Source organism: Otolemur garnettii, unplaced genomic scaffold, assembly GCF_000181295.1.
Source record: "Otolemur garnettii isolate 467f Iridium unplaced genomic scaffold, OtoGar3 scaffold00025, whole genome shotgun sequence".
Classification (NCBI taxonomy): domain Eukaryota; kingdom Metazoa; phylum Chordata; class Mammalia; order Primates; family Galagidae; genus Otolemur; species Otolemur garnettii.
This window is the reverse complement of record NW_003852420.1, coordinates 11,770,524-11,797,847: the sequence shown is the minus strand read 5'-3', so window position 1 is coordinate 11,797,847 and position 27,324 is coordinate 11,770,524. Positions and strand designations below refer to the sequence as shown.

The 27,324-nt window shown below is 49.1% G+C and overlaps 1 protein-coding gene across 1 annotated transcript in view; it reads right to left on the bottom strand.

The window, feature by feature from the left end:
* The window catches only part of SIGLEC1 (sialic acid binding Ig like lectin 1), a 24,531-nt gene extending 9,078 nt beyond the window's left edge, over positions 1 to 15,453 (bottom strand). Inside the window, exons 1-11 of the mRNA XM_003788049.3 lie at positions 15,356 to 15,453; positions 9,911 to 10,013; positions 9,209 to 9,568; positions 8,661 to 8,957; positions 6,832 to 7,098; positions 6,247 to 6,501; positions 3,897 to 4,196; positions 2,994 to 3,251; positions 1,739 to 2,062; positions 926 to 1,183; positions 450 to 752 (exon numbers count right to left, since the gene is read on the bottom strand). Of these exons, the coding sequence (XP_003788097.1) occupies positions 450 to 752; positions 926 to 1,183; positions 1,739 to 2,062; positions 2,994 to 3,251; positions 3,897 to 4,196; positions 6,247 to 6,501; positions 6,832 to 7,098; positions 8,661 to 8,957; positions 9,209 to 9,568; positions 9,911 to 9,959 (2,671 nt within the window). The 5' untranslated portion in view covers positions 9,960 to 10,013; positions 15,356 to 15,453. The remainder of the gene's footprint in view (positions 1 to 449; positions 753 to 925; positions 1,184 to 1,738; positions 2,063 to 2,993; positions 3,252 to 3,896; positions 4,197 to 6,246; positions 6,502 to 6,831; positions 7,099 to 8,660; positions 8,958 to 9,208; positions 9,569 to 9,910; positions 10,014 to 15,355) is intronic.
* Positions 15,454 to 27,324: the final 11,871 nt, after the last annotated feature.

Here is a 27,324-nt window from a genome sequence, read left to right as displayed (position 1 = left end):
CTCGCTTGAGCCCAGGAGTTGGAGGTTGCTGTGAGCTGTGATGCCATGGCACTCCACCCAGGGGGATAGCTTGAGGCTCCGTCTCAAAAAAAAAAAAAGAAAGAAAAGAACTGAAAAGAGCAGGATTTGGGTTATGCCTAGGGCCATTGTCCTGACCAGGAGCTGTACCCAGCATGGGTGGCCAAGGGCTCGGAAGAGAAGGTCAGCAGCTGTGTGATCTTGAGTGTTCTCCAGGCCCCTCCAGCCCAGCTCTACACCCAAACTCAGGCCACCAGAGACCAGGAACTGGGGACTGGACATTGGGCAGCTTCTTGGCAGCCCTGAGTCTGAAGCAGGAAGGGCCCTGGGTAGGGGAAGTGAGGTAGAGAGACAGCTGGAGTGGTCAGTGACAGCACAGGCAGCCTCCAGGGCATTAAGGACTACCACATCTTCAGAGGATTGACACTCACCTCGAACTTTGAAGAAGAGTGAGGTGTTGGCTGATCCAAGAACATTTGTAGCTTCACAGCGATAGTTGCCAGAGTCCCCAAGGCTTAGTTCCCGGACCTCTACCTGCAGGGAGTTGGCCACAGCCTTGGTCTGGAGACGGCTGTGAGATGGGAGCTGGGGGCCCAGGCTGGTGGCCAGGAGGTGCTCCCCATGGAACAGGGACAGCTGGGCCAGGGGGCGACTGTCCACGGTGCAGACAAACACAACCATGTGGCCCTGGTCCACGTCTAGGAGGGCTGACAGCTTTGGAGGATCTGGAGGATCTGCAGGAACAGGAGGATCTCAGGCCATTCCTGCCCACATTCCAGCTGCCATACTGTGTCCCTCTCTCCCTGCCTACCCTGGCCCACTCCCAGCCCATGCTCTTGTCCTCCCCCCACTTCCCGGCCACTCCTCCACCCTCCAAGTTCCCAGGCTGCCCTTGCCAGTCACACACAGAGTACACGCAGGATGACAGGAGCAGAAAGCTGGGCACCAGGCTCAGAGAGCACTTGGCAGGCATAGAGGGCAGCATCGGTTCTGGCCACAGGTAGCAGCCTCACAGTCTCCAGGGGACCTTGGGCCCACAGCACCCCATTTCGGAACCAGGAGAAGTTGGTGGGGCTGCTGGTGGCTTCCTGAGTCACGTTGCAGGTCAGGTTGGCCTCTGTGCCCTCCCGCAGTGTGTCTGATGGTGAGGCAACCAGGACTGTGGCTGAAAATCAGACAGCACAGGCTCATTCCCACCCCAGAAGCCAGTGGCCCAGCCCCCTCTGGGATACTCACAGAGGGGAGGGAGCAAATGCACTCACAGGGCAGACTGTGGGAAGGCACAGAGGAAGATGGGGGTGCTAGACAGAGGGGGTACAGTAAGGAGGAGGCCGAGACAGCCCAACTGGCCCAGCAGGAGCTGTCCTCAAAGGTCAGCTCTGCATCCCCAGGCCTTGCCCCTGCTCAAAAACCAAATGTGAGAAGGAGCAGCTTTGGGTTTCTACACTATGGACAGGGCAGTAGGCTCCTTGGGTCTCCACTCCTGCCCGGAGGGCAGCTGTGCCTCCTCCTACTGCTGGAAAGAGATGTTTTTGCCTGACTGGACCCTCCCTGGGGCAGAGGAAGAGTCCAGAGTTCCAGCCAGTTTGGCTATCTCAGCCTCCTCCTTACTGCACCCCCTCTGTCTAGCACCCCTATCTTCCTCTGGGCCTTTCCACAGTCTTCCCTGTGAGTTCATTGGCTCCAGCCCCCAAGCCACCCATTCCCCACCCTGAATCACCCTGGGCATTGAAGGTGGCTGAGGCAGAGGCATTGCCCAGGGTATTGCTGGCCTCACAGAGGTACACGCCCTCATCCTCCAGCACTGGGTCTTGAATCTCCACACGCAGCAAGTTGGGGGCTTTGGTGATCTTCATGCGTGGGACACAGCCTCCACAGGTGCTGCAGCCACCCCCCAGTGGCAGGGAAGTGGCCACAACACGGTCCTCATGGAGCAGCTGCAGCTGGGCTGGGGGGTCACTGTTCACATGGCACAAGAGGAGCCCTCGCCGCCCAGCAGCATCAGGGTCTAGCCGGGCGGTGAATGTGGGCTGGCGAGGGGGGTCTGTGGGGAAGAAGAGCACAGGGACTCATCCCACAGCCACTGCCAGGGCCCACAGGCAAGAAGACTCCCAGAACACTCCGGACAAGGTAGAGCTGTGCATTGCACAAGAACAGATGGGCCAGAGAGGGGAGAATTTAGCTAAGCTGTGCCCTAGTGCTGACTGAGTCTTCCCAGAGGAAGGAGCTCTAATTTCTAGCTGGGACAAAGGCGCTATATGGGCTGCTGCCTTTGTGCAGCAGTCCCCAAGGTCCTGCTCTTTGCTCCCACCCTGCTCCCATCAACATTGAGCCTCTCCAGATCCCTCCTGCCTCCAAGCCAGCTCCTGAGACACCAGAAAATACCTAAAATGGCTTCTTCCTAGAGGCTTCCAGAGACAGATGCCTGAAACAGAGCCATCTGCCAAAGATCCCCACGTGACCTCACTCAGACACCAGAAAACGTTGGGGAGGCAGCTGCCCTTCTGGCAGCTCCAGGATGTGGCTCCGGCACAACCACGTGTCAGGGGAGACCTTCTGGAATTACTCAGGCCCTCGGGCTAATGTGGAACATCCATCCTCAACAAGATGTGTCTACGGGAGCCCACGAGGGAGCAGCCTGTGGGTGGTGTGCACATACATAGGAGTATGGTGTCCCTGCGCCCACCAGAGGGCACAATTTAAACGTGGTGTCCAGGGTGGGTTTGAGGCAGGGGCAAAGAATCCCAAAGAGCTAGTATTGGCATGTGGGATGCCTGGAGGCGGAGAAGGCCCTAGCCTAGTTCCCAACTTCAGCCCTGAGTGGAGAGGCCCACAGTGGCCAGGCTTGTGACCACTCTCTTAAGGTAGACCCAGGGCAGGACAGGGTTGGGAGGGCCTGGAGGAGGTGGGAGTGGCTGATTGACCCCTATAGGCTGACCCTCCTCATAGCAGGCAGGGGCCACAAGGCTGCTTACAGAGCACAGTGAGGATGGCAGGTGATGAGGGGCCGCTGGTGCTGTGGCCATCGGAGGCCCGGCAGTGGTATGAGCCAGCATCAGTGCTGGAGGCTGCAGGGAGCAGGAGGCTGCTGCTGGGCCCCTCAAGAAGCAGGGCTCCATTCAGGTACCAGGAGAAGCGAGTGTCGGGCACAGGGCTCAGGCCACTCTTGCAGCTCAGTGTCACTGCTTGCCCCTCCTCCACCTCTGCTGCTGGGCTGATGAGGAGGCGGGCCACTGGTAGGGAGGAAGAGGTTGTGAGTACCCCCAGTTTCCCATGCCATCCAAGGCGGGAAGACCTCCAGGGTTCTTTCTGCCTGCATGACTGTAGGCAGGTCTTCCTCTGGCCTTCGGGCGGATCAAGAGGCCTTGAACATCAATTCAGATCTGTTGGCAGTAGCCATCTCCAGCCCATTTGAAAGGGATTCCGAACCAGATCCCAGGCTTATGTTGAAAGTCTGGCCTGATCTGTTGTCTGTGTCTCCCCCAGCCTCAGAAGGAGGGAAGGGCAATGCATGTATCCCAAGTTCAGTGACCCTACTGCTCTATTCTGCCTCCTGCCTCTGACTCCAGGCATAGAGCCTGCCCCAGCAGGTTCATAAATAAAAAATTAACAAATGCCTATGAAGGACCCTCCAAGTTTAGAGACAGACTATGTGCAAGAAGAATGATGCAAACTGCTTCGTTTCTCTTTTTGCCTTGACTCCCAGGAACCTCTGAGGTGTGGGTGACTGTGTAGCCCAGGTCTTTGATGTGAATGTGACCTAGCCAGCTAGTTCAGCCCTTTGGTTGAGTCCACTGGGCTTCTAGGAAGAAAGAGGCCAGAGCAGGCCTCCCCCTGGGGTTCCCTCCGTTCCTCCCTGTAACCTGTGCTCATCTCACCATTGGCATGGAAGTCCAGAGTGGAAGTGGCATTTCCAAGGGAGTTGGTGGCTGAGCACTTGTACTGTCCACTGTCAGCTGGCTCCAGGTCTCGGATCTCTAGGCGCAGGGAGTTGGGAGCAGAGAAGACCCTGAAGCGTGAGCTGTAATCATTTACCCCAGGGGTGGAGGCCAGGATAACGTCCCCCTGAGACAGCACCAGTGTGGCTTGGGGCTCGCTGACCACAGAGCAGTGAAGAATGCCCACAAGCCCTGTCTGTGTCTCCAGGAAGGCAGTCAGGTCCAGGCTGAGGGGTGGGTCTGTATGGAGGCAAGAGACAAGCCTGTCACCCACAGGCAGGGGCACTCCCTGGATATCTCATTATAGCCTATGACCTCCAGTGCCCCTTTGCCCCACAGTGCCCCGGGAGAGGGAGGCGATCCCAGAAGCTTCTGAGCACCAGCTAAATATACTTTTATCCCTGGCTGGGCTGGGCAAATCACTTTTGTCTCAGTCAAGCCTCCTTGTCACCCTGAAAATAGGGATTGAGGACCCTACTTTGAAGATAAGGAAACTTGGCTCAGCGCTAGGGTGCCAGCCACATACACCAGAGCTGGCAGGTTCAAATCCAGCCTGGACCTGCTAAACAACAATGACAACTACAACAACAAAATAGCCGGGCATTGTGGCGGGTGCCTGTAGTTCCAGCTACTCCAGAGGCTGAGGCAAGAGAATTGCCTAAGCCCAAGAGTTGAAGGTTGCTGTGAGCTGTGATGCCCCGGCACCCTACTGAGGGCAATAAAGTGAGACACTGTCTCTAAAAAAAAAAAAAAAAGAAAAAGAAAAGTAAGGATGGTTCAGCACCTGTAGCACAATGGTTATGGCTCCAGCCACATGCACTGGGTTCAACCCACATGTTGGTGGGTTCAAACCCGGCCCAGGTAACTAAATGACAATGACAACTGCAACAACAACAAAGAAAATAGCCAGGCATTGTGGTGGGCACCTGTAGTCCCAACTACTTGGGAGGCTGAGGCAAGAGAATCACTTAAGCCCAAGAGTTTGAAGTCATTGTGAGCTGTGACCTCATCACACTCTACAGAGAGTGACATAGCGAGACTTTGTCTCAAAAAAAAAAAAAAGAAAGAAAGAAAGAAAGAAAGACTGAGGAACTATCCCAGAGTAAAGGAGACTGAAGAGACATGACAATCGAATGCAACACATGATCCCGGATTAGATCCTGTACCAGAAAAAAATGGCCGTAAGAGACATTATGTGCACACGTTGGATCTCTTGGTAAAATGTGAATATTGACTGTGGATTGGATAATAGTCTATCCATGTTAAATTTCCTTGTTGTGATCATTGCACTGTGGTTATCTAAGAAAATGACCTTAGGACATATACCCTGAGTAGTTTAGGGGTATAGAGGCAGCATATTTGCAACTTCAGGAATGTAAAACTGTAGGTAAGTAGAGAAATAGTAGTAGATATGTGTATGGATAGAGAGAGTGGAGATGTGTGTGTTTACACAGGGAATAAAGATGTGTACACAGATGCACATGTGAGTACACGCATACATGCTTTTACATATATGCATATGTATACTTATCCTTGTGTATATGTGTGCGTATAAAAATATATATAGAGAGAATGAGAGTGAAAAAGAGAGAGAAGGATAAAGTAAATGTGTCAAAATGTTAACAAATGGGAAATCTGGGCATGGTGGCTCACACCTGTAATCCTAGCACTCTAGGAAATTAAGGCAGGAGCCTAGGAGTTTGAGGTTGCTGTGAGCTAGGCTGAGGCCATGGCACTCTAGCCTGGGCAAAACCCCCAAACAACAAAAACAAACGGGATGTGTAGGTTAGAGGTATATGATCATTAACTGGGCATGGTAGCACACGCCTATAGTCCCAGCTACTGGGGAAGCTGAGCAGGAGGATCACTTGGGGGCTGGAGTTTGAGGCTGTAGTGAGTTGATAGTTGCTCTGCACTCCAGCCCAGGCAAAAGAGTGAGACCTTGTCTCAGGGGGAAAAAAGGTATATAGTGCAACGATTACAACAAGGAAAAAGGGATATCATTCTTTGTACTACTTTTGCAATGTTTCATGAGTTTGAACTTACTTCCAAATAAAAGGGTTTTTTTTGCTTTGTTTTGTTTTGTTTAAGTAGGAGGAAACCAAGGCTAGGAAAGCCAAAGCCTTGCCCAGGTATGCAGAGCTGGGATGTGAGCTCAAGTTCATCTGGCTGCAGATTCCACATCCAGGTAAAGTGGCCTTGAAGCTCCCATGTCCCAACCTTCTGCAGGGGCTCCAGTGCTTGACCCTCTTCTCGCTGACATTCAAGACCACCCACCCTGGCCACTTACGTCTGACCACCACGCTGACAGGGCCTGAGCGCTCTCTGCCCTGGGCATTCTGCACCTCGCAGGCGTAGAAGCCTGTATCGGTCCTGGTGGCCGAGTGCAGCCGGAGGGTGTGGGAGTGGGCATCTTCCAGCAGGACCTGATTCTTGTACCAGCCGTAGCTGAGATTGCTGGGCGCCTCTTTGGGTGTGCTGCAGACCAGTGTTACTGTCTGGTTCTCCAGGATGGGGCCTGCTGGGCTCATCTGGACCTCGGCCACTGCCAGGGTAGAGTAGGACACACTGAGAGAAGACGATCCCAGCCAACTCTGAGTCCCCGCCCCCCACGGTCCTCGGGGTGTGGCACATTCTGCACTGCCCTGCCTCTGCAGCAGAGCCTCCTGGAGTCACCCTGCCTCTCTTTGCCTTGTTCTCTAGGATCCTCCTGACATCCCACCCTACAGGGAGGCACTGTCATCATCTCACACCCCTATGTCCCAGGAAGCACTGAGTTATGCCAGCTTCTGGCTCTGTCCTGGTCTGGCTCCCTCAGCCAGTGGTCTAGACCCCCTCCTTGCCCTCTAGCCAGGCCCAGCCTCCCAGGACTCACTGAAGATGTGGAGGCTGAGAGGAGGTGAGACTGAAGAACCCACACTATTTCCAGCTTGGCAGGCGTAGACGCCAGCATCACTCCAGGCTGCCTGGGACAACTGCAGCACGCGACTCGTGGCTTCAAGATGCACCCCGTCCTTGAGCCACTTAATGGAACTGACTCTGGGGTAGCTGCTGTTCACCTGGCAGGTGAGTGTGACCAGATCACCTGGGAGGATGTTCCTCCCTGAGGGGCTGAGGAGGATCTCCACACCCCTGGGAGCATCTGCAAGGCAGACGGGGGCATTGGATAAGGTATGTGGGGAGGGCAAGGATGGCACACTTCTCCCCTCCTCCCTTTCAAAGCTCTGCCTTAAGGAAGTGTACTCAGATAAAGCATCAGTCCCATTCTTCCCCCTGTCCAGGACAAGCTCTGTCCATCCCCTGTCCTACCCCAACCCCTGACACATTTCTGACTCCTTCCTTCTCCCCTGATAGCCTGATCCTGGGATGCTGGGCACAGCATCCAGTCTGCACTTTCCATTTCTCAGTGCTGTCCGTTGCCCTTGTTTAATTGGGGGCTGAATTCCACAGACTCATGAAAACCTCACTGCTGGGTTTACTGGCTATGGCAGCTATTGATAGGCATGGTGGCTCACGCCTATAATCCTAGCACTCTGGGAAGCTGAGGTGGGAAGATCTCTTGAGCTCAGGAGTTTAAGACCAGCCTGAGCAAGAGCGAGACCCCATCTTTACTAAAACTAGAAAAATTAGCTGGTTGGTGAGTGCCTAAAGTTCCAGCTACTTGAGAGGCTGAGGCAGGAGGATCCGCTTGAACCCAGGGGTTTGAGGTTGCTGTGAGCTAGGCTGAGGCCACAGCACTCTAGCCTGGGGCAACAGAGTGAGACTCTGTCTCAAAAAACAAACAAAAAAGAACCAGCCATGTAATGGGCAGGGGCCAAAGGCAGTATCACTTTAGCTCTGAGAATAGTTATCCAGTTTGTAAGGCAGGGGCCCAAAATACGAGAAATCTGCATTTCTTTAACTCTTGTTCCAAAGCTTCTCTCTGCATTTAAATAGCCTAGTGAAGGCTATTTTCAAGTGTTTAATATGTGCCAGGCACTCTTCTAACTACCTCACCTGGGTCATTTAATTTTCATCAAATTCTAGGAGATAAGAACTATTTATTGTTATCGCCACCATATAGATAAGAAAGCAGGCTCAGGGAGGCAAGCAACTTGCCCAAAGTTCATTCATCTTGTGGGCAGTGGAGCCAGCAGCCTGATGCCCATGAAGCGTGGTTGTTCTAGAACAGGCTGACCTGTTTTCCTAGGATGGGAAGATGCATAACCAATGGGAACCTGGACTTTCTGGTCCACACTGACTCTTAGCTATGCCCGAATGATACCTTGGTCACCATGATCATGAGCAGTCTCAAGGCAAGAAAGGGGTGAACTCCATCTCCCGAGCATGGGAGCTGGGCTGAATCCCAGGATACTTACTGCCAACCCAAAAGCTACAAGAGCTGGGCTGAATCCCAGGACGCTTACTGCCAAACCAAAAGCTACAAGGAAGCTCCTGTTCCCTGACCCTTTGTGTCTCTCCTTCTTCCTCATCCTGGCCTCAAGGACAAGCCCCTTCAAAGCCAGCAGGAGGTAGAAGGGGACTAGTAAACATGGCTCTTAGCACTTAGCACTCTTTCTCACCTGTCCTACCCTGGAGAATTGGGTGCAGCCCAGCTCTGCATCTGGGGCAAGGGCTCTGTCTCTCTGGGCTAGACAGGGCCTGGTTTCTGTCAGGGAGCCACTGATGTGCCCATTCGTAAGGATGTGGCCCCCTGTAACTCACACTGTACTTGGAGGCGAATCTCGCTCCGAGTCTTGTGGTCTGCCACTGAGAGCTGACAGTGCAGGGTCCGGTCGTGATCCTCCCAGGAGAGGGCCGTGTGAAGGGTCTCTACATGGATGATGCCAGTGGGCTCAAGCTTGTGGAGATTGGAGGTGACAGAGCGAGTGGGGTCCTGGCCTTGCCACTGCAGGCTGATCTGCTCTGGCAGACACGCATAGGGAGTGGAGCAGTTGAGGTCCACCTGTGTGCCCTCGAGGAGCTCTGCTGGGGCAGTGATGGTCGGTGCCCTGGGCTCCTCTGCGGACAAAGGCAGGAGAACTCAGGACTCCCTTCACCACACCTAAAAGCACCTGCTCCAGAAACCCCAGCTGAGGGAAAGGAGAAGTCACTGTCTGCCCTGAGCATCCCCTGGGCTGGACGCAGGGGAAAGAAGTCTCTGGGCTCTGCCGAGGCGGGACCTGAGTCTGATATTGGCTGGGGTTTAGGGCAGGGTCAGGGCTGTGAGCCTTGTCTTTCCCAGGCAGCAGCCAGGCCACCCCACTTCTCACCTGTTACAGTGACCGAGGTGCCTTTCGTATCTGACCAGCGGTTGCCCTCACTGATCTCAAAGCGGAAGTTGTAGGAGCCAGTGTCCTCAGCCCGCAGGTCCTTCAGCAGCAGGTTGCACACCTTGTGCTCCGGGAGCCCCACCAGCTGGGCACGGCCACGGAAGCGTGCCTCCACCTGCGTGGGGTCGCCCGTGTGGATCACAACCTGCCGCCTGCCTGAGTAGTCGTAGTACCAGATAGCTGTGATGCCATCAGGCACCTGCACGTCTGCAGGGAAGCTGAACACACAGGGGATGACCAGGCAAGACCCCTTCACGGCCTGCACTTCCCGGGGACTGGAGACACCCCACGAGGCCTGACCTGGGGGAAGGACAGAGCGGGGAGAGAGCAGAGTGATACAGGCCTGAGGGTATCATAGAACCCTAGGATCCGCTCCACGGAAGGTGCTGCCAGCACCCCAAAGCAGCCCTTAAAGCAGCCCTTCTCAGTGCCCCACGATGGCCTGTTTCCCCGGGGACTGGTCAGAGTTTGGCAAGTGGCTGCAAGAGGGACCTTGACCTCTTGCCCAGCTCCCTGCTGCTGCCTCCCGGGGCCCTACCTTGACAGCAGCGCAACCTGTGACCCAGACAGAGTCCAATTTGCCAAGGGCTAGACTTATGGAGACTGGACCCTCGAGATAGGTACTAGGCCTGTGAAGCTTACCTGGTGGGAAGAATGAGGCCAGTAGGAGGAGGTAGAGTAGGAAGCTCATGGCAGGTTCTTGAGCCAGTTCTGATGCCGAAGAGGGTGGTGTGCACTGGCCTGGCTGGGTACACAGAAGCCTCCTAAGGACACCTCTAGGCACTTCAGCCCCAGTGCCTTGTGGGAGTCCAGGCCTATGTCCCCACCTGCTATGGCTGGCCAATCCAGCAAGAGGGCAGAGCTTCTAAGGTCCTCTGTGCGGCAGCCACTGGCAGGTAGCCAGGAGCCCAGATTCCCACTGTGGGTTGTGCCAGGAATGCCCTCACTTGGTAGCATGCCCCAGAAAGCCCTCTCTATGTGTCCCTTGGCCCCACCCCTAGTTCTGCTTTCCCAGCCCCTCAAGGATCCTACCCCAGGGAAGATGAACAGCTGTGTCTCCCTCCTCCCTCACTTCCCTACCCCTCTCCACCACCCAAGCCAACAGGAACTGGAACCCAGAGAGCCTGGTTCTAAGGTACTCACTCTAAGGGACCCAGCTAGGATAATGGTTTCTTACTTGATACTTGTCTTCCTACCACCTGCTTTACCAGCTATGGGCCATAATGGGGCTTACCTGGACTTACCAAAGTTCTGCTTTTAAGAGTTATCCCTTGCTCATAAACCTTTCGTGGCTCCCTATTGCCCGTGAAAGGCTCTCATTTCCTGCCCCTGGCTCTGCCACCCTTCTTTGCTCCCCACAGACCCAGTCTGGGGCCAGTCCTGCCTGCCCATGGGCTCCCTGGCTACTCAGCCCTGTCACTACCACAGATAATCTTTGCCTATTGAAACATTGTTTAGCCTTCAAGTGCAACATGAATTTCACTTCCAGCTGGAATTTTCCCTTTAAGGTTCCTGTAGCCACCTCAGCATTATCTCTGTGCTTGCCTTGTCCTTAACAACTTGTGAGCACTCCTTTCTCAGGACCTGGAAATGAGTACAGGTGCCTCACAGCAAGGCAAAGCTCACCAAGCACTCACCAAACCCCTTGCTATGGTCTTTGGGGATTCAAAGTTAGGGCAGGAAGGTGGCGGGGCAAGTCTAGGCATGACAGGTAGCACCAGGGCCCTACAGAACACATATCCCACCAACATGAGCTAATATCTACTGTAGAGCATTCACAAAGTAGGCAGGCTTTCTGCCATGGAGTGGCCCTGGTGGGGCAGAGGGATCGAAGGGACATCACAGATCTGAGTCCAAAAGAAGCACATGTGCCTAAGACTATAAAGAAAGAAAACATAAGTGAAATCTTCACCACTTCGGATTGGGCATTCTTAAGTCTGACATCAAAAGCATGAGCAATAAAAGAAAAAATAGATGGACTTCATCAAAATTAAAAAATTTTATGGATCAAAGAACACTATCCAAAGAGCGAAAAAACAGACAATCAACAGAATGGGAGAAAATGTTTGCAGATCATAGATCTGATTAGGGATTAATATCCCGAAGGTATTAAGAATTCTTACAACTCAACAACTAAAAAACAACTCATCTGAAAAAAATGGGTAAAGAACTTGAACAGACATTTCTCCAAAGAAGATATACACATGGCCAATAAGCATGTAAGAAGGAGATGCACTATACGATTTGCCATTAGAGAAATGCAGATCAGGCCGGGCAAGGTGACTCATGCCTCTAATCCCAGGGAGACTAAGGCAGGAAGATTGCTTGAGGCCAGTAGTTTGAGACCTGCCTGGGCAACATAGCAAAACCTCATGTGTATAAAAACTGAAAACAAAAAATTAGCCAGGTGTGGTTTTTGCATCTGTAGGCCTAGCTACCTGAGCGGTTGGAGTCCAGGAGTAGGAGATTGCAATGAACTATGATTGTACCACTACACTCCAGCCTGGGCAACAGACTGAGACTTTGTCTCTAAATAAATAAACAAACAAACAACAGAAATGCAAAATCAAAACCACAATGAGGTACCATTTCACAGCCCCTAAAATGGATTTTTTTTTTTTTTTAAGACAGAGTCTCACGCTTTTGCCCTGGGTAGAGTGCCATGGTGTCATAGCTCACAGCAACTTCCAACTCTTGGGCTCAAGTGATCCTCTTGTCTCAGTTTTTCTATTTTAGTAGAGACATGGTCTTGCTTTTGCTCGGGCTGGTCTTGAACCCATGAACTGAAGCAATCCACCTGCCTTGGCCTCCCAGAGTGCTAGGATTACAGGCATGAGCCACTGCGCCCGGCCTCTAAGATGGCTTGTTAATGAACAACAAACTAAAACAAAAAATGACAAATCTTGGAGAGGATGTGGAGAAATCAGAACACTAGTTCATTGTTGGTGGAATATGAAATGGTGCACTTACTGTGCAGATGAGTTTGGCCATTCCTCAAAAAGTCAACACAGAATTACCAGATGATTCACCAACTCTACTCCTAGGTATATACTTGAAGTATTGAAAACAGAGACTCAGATATTATTTATTTATTTTTTTTGAGATGGAGCCTCAAGCTATCCCCCTGGGTAGAGTGCCATGGCTTTACAGCTCAGAGCAACCTCCAACTCCTGGGCTCAAGTGAGTCTCCTGCCTCCGCCTCCCAAGTAGCTGGGACTACAGGCGCCCGCCACAACGCCTGGCCATTTTTTGGTTGCAGCCATCATTGTTGTTTGGCGGCCTGGGCTGGGGATTCGAACCCGCCACCTTAGGTGTATGTGGCTGGCGCCTTAGCCGCTTGAGCCACAGGCGCCAAGCCGAGACTCAGATATTATTAATATATCAATGTTCATAACAGCATTATCCATAATAGCCAAAAAGTAGAAACAAGCCAAGTGTCTATCAATGGAAAAATGCATAAACAAAATGTGGTAGGCACATATAATGGAACATCAAGCAGCCGTAAGAAGGAATGAAATTCTGACACATGATATAACACAGTGATCCTTGAAAACATGCTGAGTGAAATCAGCCAGACACAAAAGGGTAAATATTGTATAATTCCACTTATAAGAAATATCCAGAATATGTACATTCATAGAGACAGAAGGTAGAATAGAGGGTATAGGGGCTAGGGGAAGGGAGATTGGGGAGTTAATGTTTAATGAAAAAGTTCTGAAAATAGACAGTGGTGATGGTTACACAATATTGTGAATATACTTAGTGCCACTGGATTTTATAAAGACAGTTAAAATATAAATTTTACATTTCACATATTTTACCCCCCCACACACACACGTGTCACCAATTTTGCAGTCCTCCCTGGTCCTAAAAGCTGACTTGGCAGAGTGAGGGGGCAGCCTGGAAGTGGGGACAGGAAACTCATGACATCTCCCAGCCCCCAGCCCATCTGCCTCAGTGGTTGAACCCAGCTAATCTGGTGGCTACTAGGGGCCAAGCAGACACCAAGGGCCTGGTGGGTCTGGAGTTGCCTGTCAGAGTGACCAAACAGGGTGTGGCCAAGTGCAGAAGGCAGAAGGGATGTCCTGGCAGGTAGCAGAGCCAAGGGCATGGCCAGGATAGGAAGAACGCAGCTCCTCAGGAGAAATATCCGTTTCACTGTGTTGTTCCAGCAACAAGGTCTGGTCATTTGGATTCTGTGGGTAGTCCTGGGCCTGCTTCTCTTCCAGGTCCTCAGTTATGGAGGACTGGCCAAAGTTGGGGCCACGGCCAAGGTACCTTACCTTGAGATAAAGCAGCTTGCTGGACACATATGGGGTTGGGTGTGGCCCTGGGACCCAGAACCACACAGGATTTCAGGGTCAGCTCCTCTACAGCTGGAGACAGCAGCAAGATACTCCCCAGATCCCCTGTTCTTCCCACTTGGGGCCTTGGAAAGGGCAATACTAAACCTAAAGGACAAATGGTGGAATTTTGGACATACTCATCCCAGAGTGGAGGGCATGGAAGGGCTGTTTCTAGAACCACCCCAAATCACATCATATAGATGTCACCTATCCCAGCCCTAACACCAAAGGAGTCAGTCCCACCAGAGTCCAGCTTATTGGCTCAGCCTATTCCACCCAAAGATGAGCCTCAGCCCAGAGAACTGTCCTGGAAAAACAAAGAACAGGGACAACCCCAGAAAGCGAGATCCTTGCCCTGCTTGGAAGCCTGGTGTTGAGGAGGTGCTGCCCCGGGCATGGGTTGGAGCTGGGTTGCCTAGGGAGCACCCAGCACCCGTGATGGTAGAGGGGTGATTCTAGATTCTGGGCTGGAGGATGGGGCTTTACTGGAGGACAGGGAGCTCTGCTCTGAAACAACCCCTCCCTTGAGCAATGACTCTTTTGGACAGCAAAATGTCCCCTAGACATGAAGTTTCATCCTGTGTCTTTACCCTTGGGCACTATGAAGACAGAGTTTTAAACTCCCTTCCTAGAATCGGTATGTGTTGCATGAGGGGGACAGGTTGGGTACCCCAGGAACAGAGTGGGTGCCCATGTTTGCTGCCTGTTTGAGACCAACTGTCCCAGGACATCTGGGGAGAGTGGACTGCAGCCCCTGACCTCTGATCCCAGAAGCCAAGTCTAGCTGGGGAAGAAAGGGCAGAGGCAGTGTCCCTGTCAGCAGCTATGTCTGGGTGCAGGATTCAGTTTCTGTTTCCTGGCCAGGGCTTCTCCCCAACTTCCCCATCAGAGTGGAAAAGGAGGGACACGGAGGGACACAGGGCAACACACCAGCTGGAGGGCTCTCACCCACAGATGGGGAGTCAGGGTATAGGCAGGCAATTCCAGAAGCAGATTATCTTTAAAACAGTGGAAAGCCCCAAGCACAGGCTAAGAGCCACAGCATCCATAAATAACGTCTGTTGGCTTTGACAGGGGCAGTGGAAATTTCACATTTCCTTTCTTATTCTGGCTTTAACTGCTCCTAGCCGGAGCCCCCACTGCCTAAGTTGTGCTGGACAGCACTGGGCCTCTCACGCAGACAGAGAGATGGAGACATAGTGAATGAAATGGCGTGGGATTGGGGTTGAAGCTGGGCTGGTGTCAGGGTAACAGTCAAGACTGGGAAGCAAATTAAGGCTGAGTTTGAGGTGGACATTGAGGTTGAGTGATGGGCTGGGGACAGGAGACGATGAGGAAGACAAGGTCAAGTTGGGCTGGGTTTGGGTGAGGGTTAGGACAATGGACCTGCTGGAACTGGATGAAGATCATGAGTTAATAATTAGGGTTGAAGGGCAAGTGAGCTGAGGGGAGGCAAAGTGGGGATAGGAACCAGGGCTGTGGCTGGTCCCTGCGGCCTGGTCAGGACTGGGATTGGGATGTAGGCTGAGATGATTTGGGGTGGTGGAAGGGTTCAGGTTATGAACCCTTGAGAAAGAGGAGATAACCCTTGAGGAGAGAAATAGGGCATCTTTTTCATAGAGCACAACTCGGGCTGGGTTGCTTTGGGGCCAGCCCTCACACCCAGGCACCCCCCAGCAAGTCTAAGCCAGCCCTACTCCCAGCGCCCTGGCACCCTCCAGGCCCCAGGGAGGGGATGTACCTGCTGGGCAGCAGGGAAGGCTGTTGGGCCTGCGGAGAGCAGAGCAGGAAGGAAGTCCCGGAGCTCTCAGTGCAGCTGCCTCCCGGGGATCTGCCGACTTAGAAGAGGAGGATCCAGTCTCCGGGGCTGCTTCTTCTTTTCCCAAAGCCTCAGCACTACTGTCCAGGCTGGAGGCTGGTCAGGGAGGCAGCTGCAGGCCTTGTGCAACACCAAGACAGGAAGGGAAGCGGCAGGGGAAGGCCCCTGGCAGGGCTCAGATTTAGGGACTTGAGCAAGCAAAAGTGGAATCCAGGAACACACTGGAACCTCCCTGGGTAAGGAGAGAAATAGGGCATCTTTTTCATTAGCCATGTCTGCGCCCCTCTCTCCCTGTGCCTCTTAGCCAAAGGCAAGAGGGAGCTTTCTGCACATAGTTCCACCCTGACAACTGTGAAGGAAATGAGGCCAGCCTGGGGTGGAGGTATGTTACAGAAACCCAGACTAAGACATTTATTTATTCTCCAGGCCCTTTGGGAGCCTCCCTGCACCCCTAGACACTCTAAGAATCTGCCAAGAAACAGGCCTCAGTTGTGGGGGACACTCCTCAGGCTGGTTCCTTTCCCTTCCCCATCTGTCCTATGCCTTCACCCCTACCCTGAGACAAAATGAGAAAGACCCCCTCCCCACGATTGAGTCACTGTAACAGTCCTGGACCCTATCTCACTGAGGGCCTACTATGTGCCAAGTACTTGACATATGGGGCAAATACCAGATGCAAGTGGACCACATTTTTATTATTTCTCAACCCAAATTTAATACAACTCGTGCTCTGTCCACCTGTATTCGTGGCGAGCCCAGCCACAGTAAATCAGGCCCCCACACCCTAGGGGCAAGCCCACGTGTGCAGATCTAAAAGGATGTGAAACCTTAAATCAGGGTGGATCCATGCTCCCAGGCCAGGGTGACCCAGAGCAGATGTCTGTTGACATTTTACCTCCAAATCTTTGGCCACAGAAAGGTTCCTCTTGTAGCCTCTGCACCCACTCCTTAGCTGGGGTTGTTTCCTTTTTTGACAAAGCACAGAGGGTTCGTTTGATTGCTTCCTCCTACAACAGTTGGTCCATAGAACCCCCAGCTCTAGATCTGTGGGAATGTGACATTGGTACCAATTCTCAGTCCACTCAGACTGTATACTTCTAACTCTCAGCTTCATGATGGGAAAGCATGTGCCCCGTGCCTTGACTTTCGCCTCAGCCTCATGGCTTACTCTGGTGAATGGATGTGAGTGGACGTAACATAAGCAAAGTCTTGAAATGTTCTTACCTGGCTGGCCTTTCTTCCTGCATTTCTGCCATTATAAAGAACATGCTCCAGCCAACCTGCTGGGCCAAAGAGGAAGACCAACACGTGAAACTGACCTGAACCAACCCTCTGACCTAGAACAAAGCCCAGCTAAGCCCAGCCTAAGTCAGCCAGACCTGAGCCAACTGTGGAGGTGTGAGTGTGTTGCTAGATGCCACTGAGGATTTTGTAGTTGCTTGTTAGCTATGTTAGCAAACTGGTGCAAGGCTTAAGTCTCAGAATGATAGACATAGAGTTGCTTACCTTTCCTTGGGTTAAGGAGAACAAAGACTTGTCTATCTTGATTTGTCAGGGAACATTACTTTTCATCTTTATTTTTTTAATTTCAGATTAATATGAGTGTACAAACAATTAGGTTACAATGTTTCACTTAGAAGTGTATCTCCCTCTTGCAAGTAAGTATTGGAATCAAAGGCTGATATGGCAACTCCACAGTTATGAAATTAGACTCTTATTCATTTGTTTGGCCATCTTCGATGGGTTATGTCCACTCATGGTCCAAGATGGCTGCTTGAGCTCCAACCATTTTATCCTCCAACCAGAAAGCAGGATGGAAGAAGGACAAAGCAGGTCATGCCACCTACTTTAAGGTAATTCCTTCGATCGCACACTGCATTTCTGCTTATATCGCACTAGGCAGAAGTTAGTCACATGGTCTTATGTCTTTATTCTAATAGGTGAAGTGGCCCATTACTAAGAAGTGGGGAGAGCTGAAGCCCTGCCCTCATATGGAGCAACCAGGACCCTAATTCAGTCATTCATTCCTTGGAACTATCAAGATTCCAGTCCCAGACCCTTGCAGAGCCTCCTATCTCCCCCAGAGGGAGCCAGAGCCCTCTGCTTCCTCACCCAGACACAGTTTTTACATCTGGGGTGTGGACGGCTCAGTCCATAGCGCCCCAAGGGAGATCTCTGAGATATGTGCTGTAGTCAGCTTTGGGGCAGATGGTAGTCCTGTAGATCAGTGGTTAAGAGCCTGGCCTCTGCATAGAGCTGGGTAGAAATCCAGACATAATCATTTATCTGCTATGTGATCACAGGGAAGTCGTTCAACTACTCTGAATCTGGAGTCCTCAGGAAAGCTTATGTGAAGAGCTTTCCCAGCCTGGAATGTCAGAAGAGCTCTGTGAATGTTGGCTCTGCTGTTGCTTCTCTTGCAAGTGGCCAAAGGCTATACCCCCTCCTTCCCCCATGCAAGGTGACCTCCACTCTCATGGCCACACCCTGGACCTCACCCATTCAGACACTCCCATGGCCTGTCATCTGTCCCTCTGGCTCCCCTCTCCAATATGCTCATGCATCTTGTACACACCCACTTCCATGCCTAAGTGTCTGAGGGCTCTGGGGTTCTCAGGAAGACCAAAGGGCCACCGTCCTCCCCAACACAGCCACAAAGTCATGTGGGATGACCCACTGAGGGAATGGCTTTGTGGCCAGAGGCTCCCAGAGAATATTAACAAGCCCAAAGAGGCCTGTTACAAGGAAAGAAAAAGGCCCATGTAGAGGTCCTCCCTTTTTCCTTCCCATTCCGGGTCTGGACATTTGGTGTGAATACTTGCAGGCCCCAAGGGACACCACCTATACAGAGCTGGATGAGTCAGGAGCACTTAGACCACCACGCCAACTTCCAGTTCAGGAAGGAGGGCTGAGGACATGTCTCTACCATCCCTGGCCATCCAATACCACAGAAAGCACAGTAAGGGAAAAAAGCGGGAAATAAATCCACAGAAGGGCCAGAAGCAGGATGACCGGGGTGGGGCTGGGGACACCAGATGTACAGGGATTCGGGTTTACTTCTAGAAGAGAGAAAGAAGGTGGATTTCACTGAGGGACGAATGGGTATAAAGGAACCCAGAGCCAAAGCACGCCTGAGAGAAAGCTGCCATCCCAAAAGGCTGCCGGGTGGCATAGGGGCCTCTCCACCCCAGCACGCGACACTCCAGGGCAGAGGAGTCACCCTACATGGATGCCAGTATCAAACAATTCTGCCCTTTGTTCATAAAGATGAATTGGCCCCCAGAAATTACCAGATGGTTGAAGAAAACCAACACAAAGAGAAGGATTGAAGAACAGATAGCAACAGCTCTTGAGTGCTTACCGTGGGCTAGCCATTGTTCTGGGACTTTTATACTTAATACTCACTTAACCCTCTGAGCGAGGTGCTGTGATCTCCACTGATGGGAAACTGAGTCACAGAAAGGTAAAGTAACTTGACTGAAGCTTATATAGCAGGTAAGGGGTAGAGAGAGAGAATCCAGGCAGCCTGTTTCCTGAGTTGGCATCTGTCTATTCAGCTACACTGCCTCTTTAGTACTCTAAAGAGAAGGTGAAAAGTTGGTCCCAGGGGAAATAAATAATTCAAGGAACAGAAGAGAATTTATTCAAAGACAGGTTCTAATACTATTATGTTCATAAAACAAAAAGAAGCAGCAGTGAAAAGAAAACAAAGAGGCTGGGCACAATGGTTCAGCACTCGGGGAGACCAAGGTGGTGGATCGCTTGGGCTCGGGAGTCTGAGACCAGCCTGAGCAAGAGTGAGACCCCCATCTCTGAAATTAAATAAACAAATTAATAAATAATAAATAAAATAAAAATAAAAACCAGGGAAAAGAAAGCAAAGGCTAATGCTTGGAAATGCAAAATAGAATTGTTGAAATAGAAAGAAATTCAATAGAAAGGAATGTGAACACCTATGGTTTTGGTTTCCAAAGTTACTTCACTCTTCTTTGGGGAAACAATGACCTGATGTCCCTGCTGTATTCTTGAGCCCTGTGGATTGGTGTGATTGACACTCCTCCATTCACTACACAAGAGGAATATGTTGCTGATCATAGCCCACTGTAAGGCGCCCAAGGATGAGGACAACACTGAGGGCAGGGCAAAGATGAATAGTGACTCTGGGTCCTGGATGACATCATTAAGTCCCTGTATCAAGCTGTACCTGAAGCTAAAGTGGTGAGTGGTTCTTTCTCTCAATAGCATTGATCAAATCTGATAGAAGGACTCCAGGTTGAGTGTAGCGGCTCGCGCCTATAATCTTAGCACTTGGGGGGCTGAGGCAGGAGGACAGCTTGAGGCCAGGTATTTGAGACCAGCCTGGGCAACATGGTGAGATCCCTATCTCTACAAAAATATCTTTTTTTGAGACAGAGTCTCACTTTGTCACCCTCAGTAGAGTGCCATGGCATCTTAGCTCATAGTAACCTCAAACTCTTGGGTTTAAGCAATCCCCTTGACTCAGTCTCCCAAGTAGCTGGGACTACAGGCACCTGCCACAATGCCTGGCTATTTTTTAGACATGGAGTCTTGCTCTTGCTCAGGCTGGTCTCGTACTTGTGAGCTCAAGCAATCTACCTGCCTCAGCCTCCCAAGCGCTGGGATTACAGGCACAAGCCACCGTGTCTAGTCTACAAAAATATATGTAATTTTTAAACCACTCAGGTGTGGTGGCGCACACCTGAGGAGGCTACAGTGAGCTGTGATCATGCCCCTGCACTCCAGCCAGGTTGACAGAGCATGACCCCATCTCAAGAAAAAAAAAAAATAAAAATAGAAGGGCTCCGATTATCCCTACCTAAATGTGTGTATCTAGCCAGTGTTTCTCAACCTTCCTAATACCACGATGTATTTTCATTGTTACAAAGGGGTCGCGACCCACAGTTTGAGAACTGCTGGTTGGATCTGCAGCTGAACCACTATCAAAGTAAACTGCCAGGCTTTGGTTACAAGCCTGCCAATGGCAGTGGGGGGGGGGGGAACCCCAAATAGCACTGGACTGGGAGGGCTGCAGTTCCCCAAAAGAGAGGGGAGGGGAAGGGACACTGGATAGACATGACAACAGCTACTCCATCTCACTATACCTACAAAGGACCCAGGCACAGGAAGATGTGCTTGGCAAGTAGCCTTTCTGGTGACATAATGGCAAGTTCTGTTTTTATTTTTTTTTCTCTTAGAAAGACATAAGAACAGCAATTAGAAAACCAGAAACAAGATCTATTCTAGTGATCAAATGCAAAGTGAATGCATTTGAGACATGATTTTGAGCAATTAGTGGAGTGTAAGAAAAGAGAATCCATTTGACCTTGACATTAGAAACAGCAAATATTCTCCTTCAAGCAGCACAGGGAAATGGCATTCCATTTCCTTCTCAAAGGAGCTATCTCATTACTTGGTTCTGCAGTAAATAATGTTTATATAATTGTAACATTGGTTGGTTTTCAGCTTTCAGAATCAACCTGATGATAGAGTATGGAAGACTTAATTGTAATAACAGAACAGAACATAAATGTTATACATTTTGACCATGGAAATGTAAAAAGAAAACTAGCAGAAATTAGAAGGAAGTGGGAAAGAAAGGTGGCAGGTGGCACAGGGGCCCGATTTTTCTTATATAGTGGTGGGGGTCAAAAAATTCTGTCTCAAGTTAATGCAAGAGGAACTAAAATTTAAATATAGATTATTTAGACCTATAAGTAGCACCAACAAAGGACTATAATAATAACATAGCAAATCAAACTGAGAAAATATTGAGGAGATGAGAGAGTGTGTGATTTAAATTCTGTGCTTTAACCATACCAGTGGTGGTGTCTTGAGTTACTAAACTGAGGAACGAGGTAAAGTATATCGTTTGGAAGGATGATGTTAAGGCTGGTTGCAGGGGCTCATATCTGTAATCCTAGCACTTTGGGAGGGGGAAGGACTGCTTAGGCCAGGTGTTCAAGAGCCTGAGAAAAAGTAAGATGCCATCTCTACTAAAAATAGAAAAATTGGGTACAAGTGAATCTTTCTAAGAGTAGAATGTGAACGTTTTAAAACAATAACTAAGAAAATGACATGAAGGCTATGTTAACCAGTTTGATGGAAGTGTTTCGGATTGTGTGTGAAAACCCCACACTGTACCCCAGAAGTGCATTAATGTACATAGTTACCGTTCAATTTAAAAAAAAAAGCTTTAAAAAAAGAAAAATTAACCAGGTATGGTGGTAATCCCAGCTACTTGGGAGGCCAGGGCTGAGGTCACTGTAGCTATGATGACACTGTTGCATGTCTCTAGCCCAGAAGACAGAGTGAGACCCTGGGCGGTGCCTTTGTTCAAGCCTGTAAAGTTTACAGTGTAAACTTGAGCTAGGCTGAGACCATGGCACTCTAGCCTGAGGGACAAAGTGAGACTCTGTCTCCAAAAAGGAAGGAAGGAAGGAAGGAGGGAGGAAGGGAGGGAAAAAAGTACAGTGTTGAGGGTGGCACCTGTGGCTCAGAGGGTAGGGCACTGGCCCCATATGCTGAGGGTGATGGGTTCAAACCCAGCCCCGGCCAAACTGCAACGAAAAAATAGCCAGGCATTTTGACGGGCGCCTGTAGTCCCAGCTACTTGGGAGGCTGAAGCAAGAGAATCGCCTAAGCCCAGGAGTTGGAGGTGGCTGTGACCTGTGATGCCACAGCACTTTACCGAGGGCAAAAGAGTGAGACTCTGTCACTAAAAAATAAATAAATAAAAAGTATGATGTTGAAACTCTAAAATATCTAAAAGTGGGGAAAAAAATATTGTTTTTTTCTTTCATCCCAGTCTAAACTGGTTGAGCTTTTTTCACCTGCATGTAATGCAACATATTAACAGCCCCTCCCCCCCCAGGCTCCACCACCCTGTGTTTATAGGGAGGGTGAAGACTCAGTACCCATTTCTCCCTCCTTCTAGTTTGTTTCCCCGTGCTGTAGAGGCTGGAAAACTAAATTTATATTTTACAGACTCCCCTCCAGATGCCTTAATGCCACCGCCTCATTTACCCATAATTAATTTTCCACTTCACCAAACTGGTCAAATAATAGCCTCTCTCCCCAAATTTGGAACTAGAACCAAGAGACACTATAGTTGACCCTGAATGACATGGATTTGAACTGTGCACATCCACTTATATATGTATTTTTAAAATAAATATATTGGAAAATGTTTTGGAGGTTTATAACAATTTGAAAAACCTTATAGATAAGCCACATAGCCTAGAAATCTCAAAAAGGTTGCGGAAAAGTTAGGTATGGCATGAATTTGTGAAATATATGTGTTAGCTGACTACTTATGTTATTTGTAAGGCTTCTGGTCAACAGTAGGCTATTAGTAGTTATATTCCGGGGAAGTCAGTTATACATGGATTTTTCAACTGGGTAGGGGTTTGGGGTTGCTAACCCCCACATAGTTTGAGGGTAAATTGTATTTGGCATCTGCTGGTAGCTGGAATTAGGCAAATAAATTCCGGAAATGTGGAATGATTATATGCACATATAAGATAAAAATAAATAGGCCAGATGCAGTGGCTCACACCTGTAATCCTAGCACTTTAAGAGGCCAAAGTGGAAGGGTTGCTTGAGTTCAAGACCAGCCTGAGCAAGAATGAGAGCCCATCTCTACAAAAAAAGAAAAATTAGCTGGCCATGGTACTGTACATCTGTAGTCTCAGCGACTCAGGAGACTGAGGCAAGAGAATCACTTGAGCCCAGGAGTTTGAGGTTGCAGTGAGCTATGATGCCACTGAGGCATCTAGCCTAGGATACAGAGTGAGACCCTGTCTAAAAAAAAAAAAAAAAAAAAAAACAACTAAAAATGCAGTCTGTTAGGGGAATGAGGAGGCAAGCCACAGACTTGCAAAATAAAAAAATATGTTTTGCAAAACACTTATCTGATAATTGAGTGTTATCCAAAATGTTCAAAGAACTCTTAAACCCCAACAAGAAGGCGGGTGCAGTGGCTTATACCTGTAATCCTACCACTCTGGAGGCTGAGGCAGGTGGATTTCTTGAGCTCAGGAGTTTGATACTAGCCTGAGCAAGAGCAAGACCCTATCCCTACTAAACATAGAAAAACTAAGGCAAGAGGATCGTTTGAGCTCAAGAATGTGAGGTTGCTGTGAGCTACAATGCCACAGCACTATAGTCTGGGTGACAGAGTGAGACTCTGTCTCAAAAAAAAAAAAAAAAAATGGACAAAAGTCACCTCACCAAAGATGATCAAATAATAGATAACCACATAAAGACATGGTCAACATCATGTCATTAGGGAATTGCAAATTAAAGCAACAATTGTTTAGGTTTTAAGTAAGAAATGTCTGATTTCCTGAAGTACTAAGTTAGACAGTTACTACCCCTGGCATTTCCCTTTGACACTTCTTGGGTTTATTTTTTATTGTGAAGGACAGTTTCGGCTTGTGATTATCTTTCGATATTTTTTTAGAGCAATTTTTGTGAAACCATGGCTAAGTCAAAAATTCGTGTTATTTTTGAATGTAAGTTCCATTGTGGAACGAATGTAGAACAGACAGCTCAAAATATCAACACAGTGTTTGGGAAGGATGTGGCTGGTGAATGCACACTGTCAATAGCTTGGGAATTTTAATCTTGAAAATGAGCCATGTGGGTAACCTGAGACCAAGGTGGATAATGATGAGCTGAAAGGTGTCATGGAAGTGAATCCACCTCAACCTATGTGTGAATTAGCAGCAAGGTTTGGGGGGCAGGTTCAAGCCCAGCCCTGGCCAAACTGCAATAAAAAATAGCCAGGTGTTGTGGCGGGTGCCTGTAGTCCCAGCTACTCAGGAGGCTGACACAAGGGAATCACCTAAGGCCAGGAGTTGGAGGTTGCTGTGACCTGTGACGCCAAAGCACTCTACCGAGGGCAATAAAGTGAGAGAAAAAGAAAAAGAAAGGAACAAATTGGCAAGGTAAATAAGCTGGATAGAAGAGACATCGTCTCAAAACTTGCCATTCTTTGCTGTCATGACATAAAGGTGAACCATTTCTTTTTTTTTTTTTTTTTTTTTGAGACGGAGCATCAAGCTATCCCCCTGGGTAGAGTGCCATGGCATCACAGCTCACAGCAACCTCCAACTCCTGGGCTCAAGCGAGTCTCCTGCCTCTGCCTCCCAAGTAGCTGGGACCACAGGCGCCCGCCACAACGCCTGGCCATTTTTTGGTTGCAGCCGTCATTGTTGTTTGGCAGGCCCGGACTGGGGATTCAAACCAGCCACCTTTGGTGTATGTGGCTGGCGCCTTAGCCGCTTGAGCCACAGGTGCCGAGCCAAGGTGAACCATTTCTACACCTTATTGTTATGTGTGATGAAAAATGGATTCTTTTTTATAATCAAAAGTGTTTAGCACAATGATTGGATAAAGATAAAGTGCTGAAACATAGTCCCCAAATGAATATTCATTATAAAAATTTAATGGTGCCTGTTTGGTGGTCTGGTACTGGTATTATCCACTACAGCTTGATGAAACTGGTTAATTGATTGCAGAGGATGTCACTGCAATCAAGTGGACGAAATGATAAAGATGCTTGTGGCTCGGTGCCCGTAGCACAGTGGTTATGGCGCCAGCCACGTACACCAAAGTTGGTGGGTTCAAACCCGGCCTGGGCCAGCTAAAAAACAATGACAATTGCAACAAAAAATAGCCAGGCATTGAGGCAGGTGCCTATAGTCCCAGCTACTTGGGAGGCTGAAGCAAAAGAATCGCATGATCCCAAGAGTTTGAGGTTGCTGTGAGTTGTGACACCACTGCACTTTACAGAGGGCGATATAGTAAAACTCTGTCCCCCTACCCCAAAAACAGATAAAGATGCTTGCGATTAAGCAGGCAACAGAAACAGGCCAATCCTCTTGCAAAACTACATGTCATACAAACAACACTGCTCAAACTATAGAAGCCGGACTTGGAAACTCTGTCACCCACCATATCCACCAGACCTTGCATCAACTGACTACCATTTCTTCCAGGCTTTGGGCCACTTCTTGCAAGGAAAATATTCAATTCTCAACAAACTGTGGAAAATTCCCTTTGCAATTTCATCACCACTCACTCTCCAGGCTTCTTGCTGCCGGCATAAACAAGCTGCCATTAAGATAGAAAATTGGGTCAATAGCTTAGGCACATACTTTGATTAATTGTACTATTTCTTGTTTGAGATAGATGTAAATTTTTGATTTGAAATCAAACACTTGCTATTTAATACTCTAATAGGTATCACTAAACTACTACTAGAATGACCACAATTTAGAACGCTGACAGCACCAAATGCCAGCGAGGATGTGGCACAAGAACTCTCATTTATTGCGGGTGGGAATGTGAAATGGTATTGCCACTTTTCAAGACATTCTGGCAGCTTCTTACAAAATGAAACATAGTCTTACCGTACAATCTGGCAATCGTGCTCCTAAAAGTTTACCCACTGGAGCTGAAAACATATGTCCACACAAAACCCTGCATATGAATGTTTATAGCAGCTTTATTCATAATTGGCCAAAACTGGGAGCAATCAAGACGTCCTCCAATGAGTAAATGGATAAACAAACTGTGGTACATCCATACAATGAAATATTACTCAGCAATTTCAAAAAAGAGTGATCGAGCCACGAAAAAACCTGGACGAGCCTAAAATACATATTACTAAGTGAAAGAAGCCAGTCTGAAAAGGATGGATGATTCCAACTACTTGACCTTCTAGAAAAGGAGACAATAATAAAGATCAGTAGTTGCCAAAGGTTCAGGGGTCAAGAAAGGACAAACAAGTGGAGCACAGGAGATTTTTTAGGGCAATAATATTATTTTGTACGACACAGTAATGGTGGACACAGGCAATTGTGTCAAAATCCACAGACAGTACCACATAAAGAGTGAAGCCTAGTAGAAACTATGGACTTGAGTTAATAATGTATCAATAGTTCATTAATTATAGCAAATGCATCACACTAATCCAAGATATTAACAATGAGTGAAACTGTGAAGGAGGAGATATATGGAAATTTCTGTACTATCTCAATAATCTGAGATAATGATCAATAATTTTGTAAATCTAAAACCATTTTAAAAAGATAAAGTCTATTAAAAAAAAAAAAGGCAATCTGCAGCAAAGGAAGAAGAATTTAGCAGATTTGCAGAGAGCAGTAGACAAGAGAATCCATGTAGCAACAGAGAGAAGAAAGTGGCCCCTAGATTCTGTAACAGACAAACCCTGGGTCCTTGACGTCAAGCTCTCCTTTCCTTCAGCGGCTTTCATGGGTTTTATTACTTGTGTAACAAACATTTGCTGAAGCCATCATCCAAGCAGATGGATGACAAAAGAGGTCCATTCTAGCTACCAAAAGGTGATTCCAACAAATTTCAAGCTCTGTGTGTCTGCTTTAATACGACGAAAGGGATACTCATATAGCAGCATGTTCTGAACCTCCTTCTCTTTTCTTTGTTGCATGCCATAGTTGCTCTTACCATTTTGTCTTTTAAAAACTTCTCAAAAAAATTCCCCCAACCTACTCCATCTGTCTGTTGTCCTCCCCTCCACCCCCTCCATCCTCACTCTGCATCTTAAAAGCCAAGAAGTTGGCTAGCACTGTGGCTCACGCCTGTAATCACAGCACTCTGGGAGGCTGAGGCATGGAGGTGGATCGCTGGAGCTCATGAGTTCAAAACCAGCTGAGCTAGAATGAGACTCTGTCTTTAAAAATACCCAGGCTTGGCTGCAGCCATAGGTCAGTGGGTGAGGCGCCAGCACTTAGGGTGGCGGGTTAGAACTCAGCCCAGGCCAGCTAAAAACAACAATGGCAACTGCAACAAAAAATAGCTGGGCGTTGTGGCAGGAACTTGTAGTC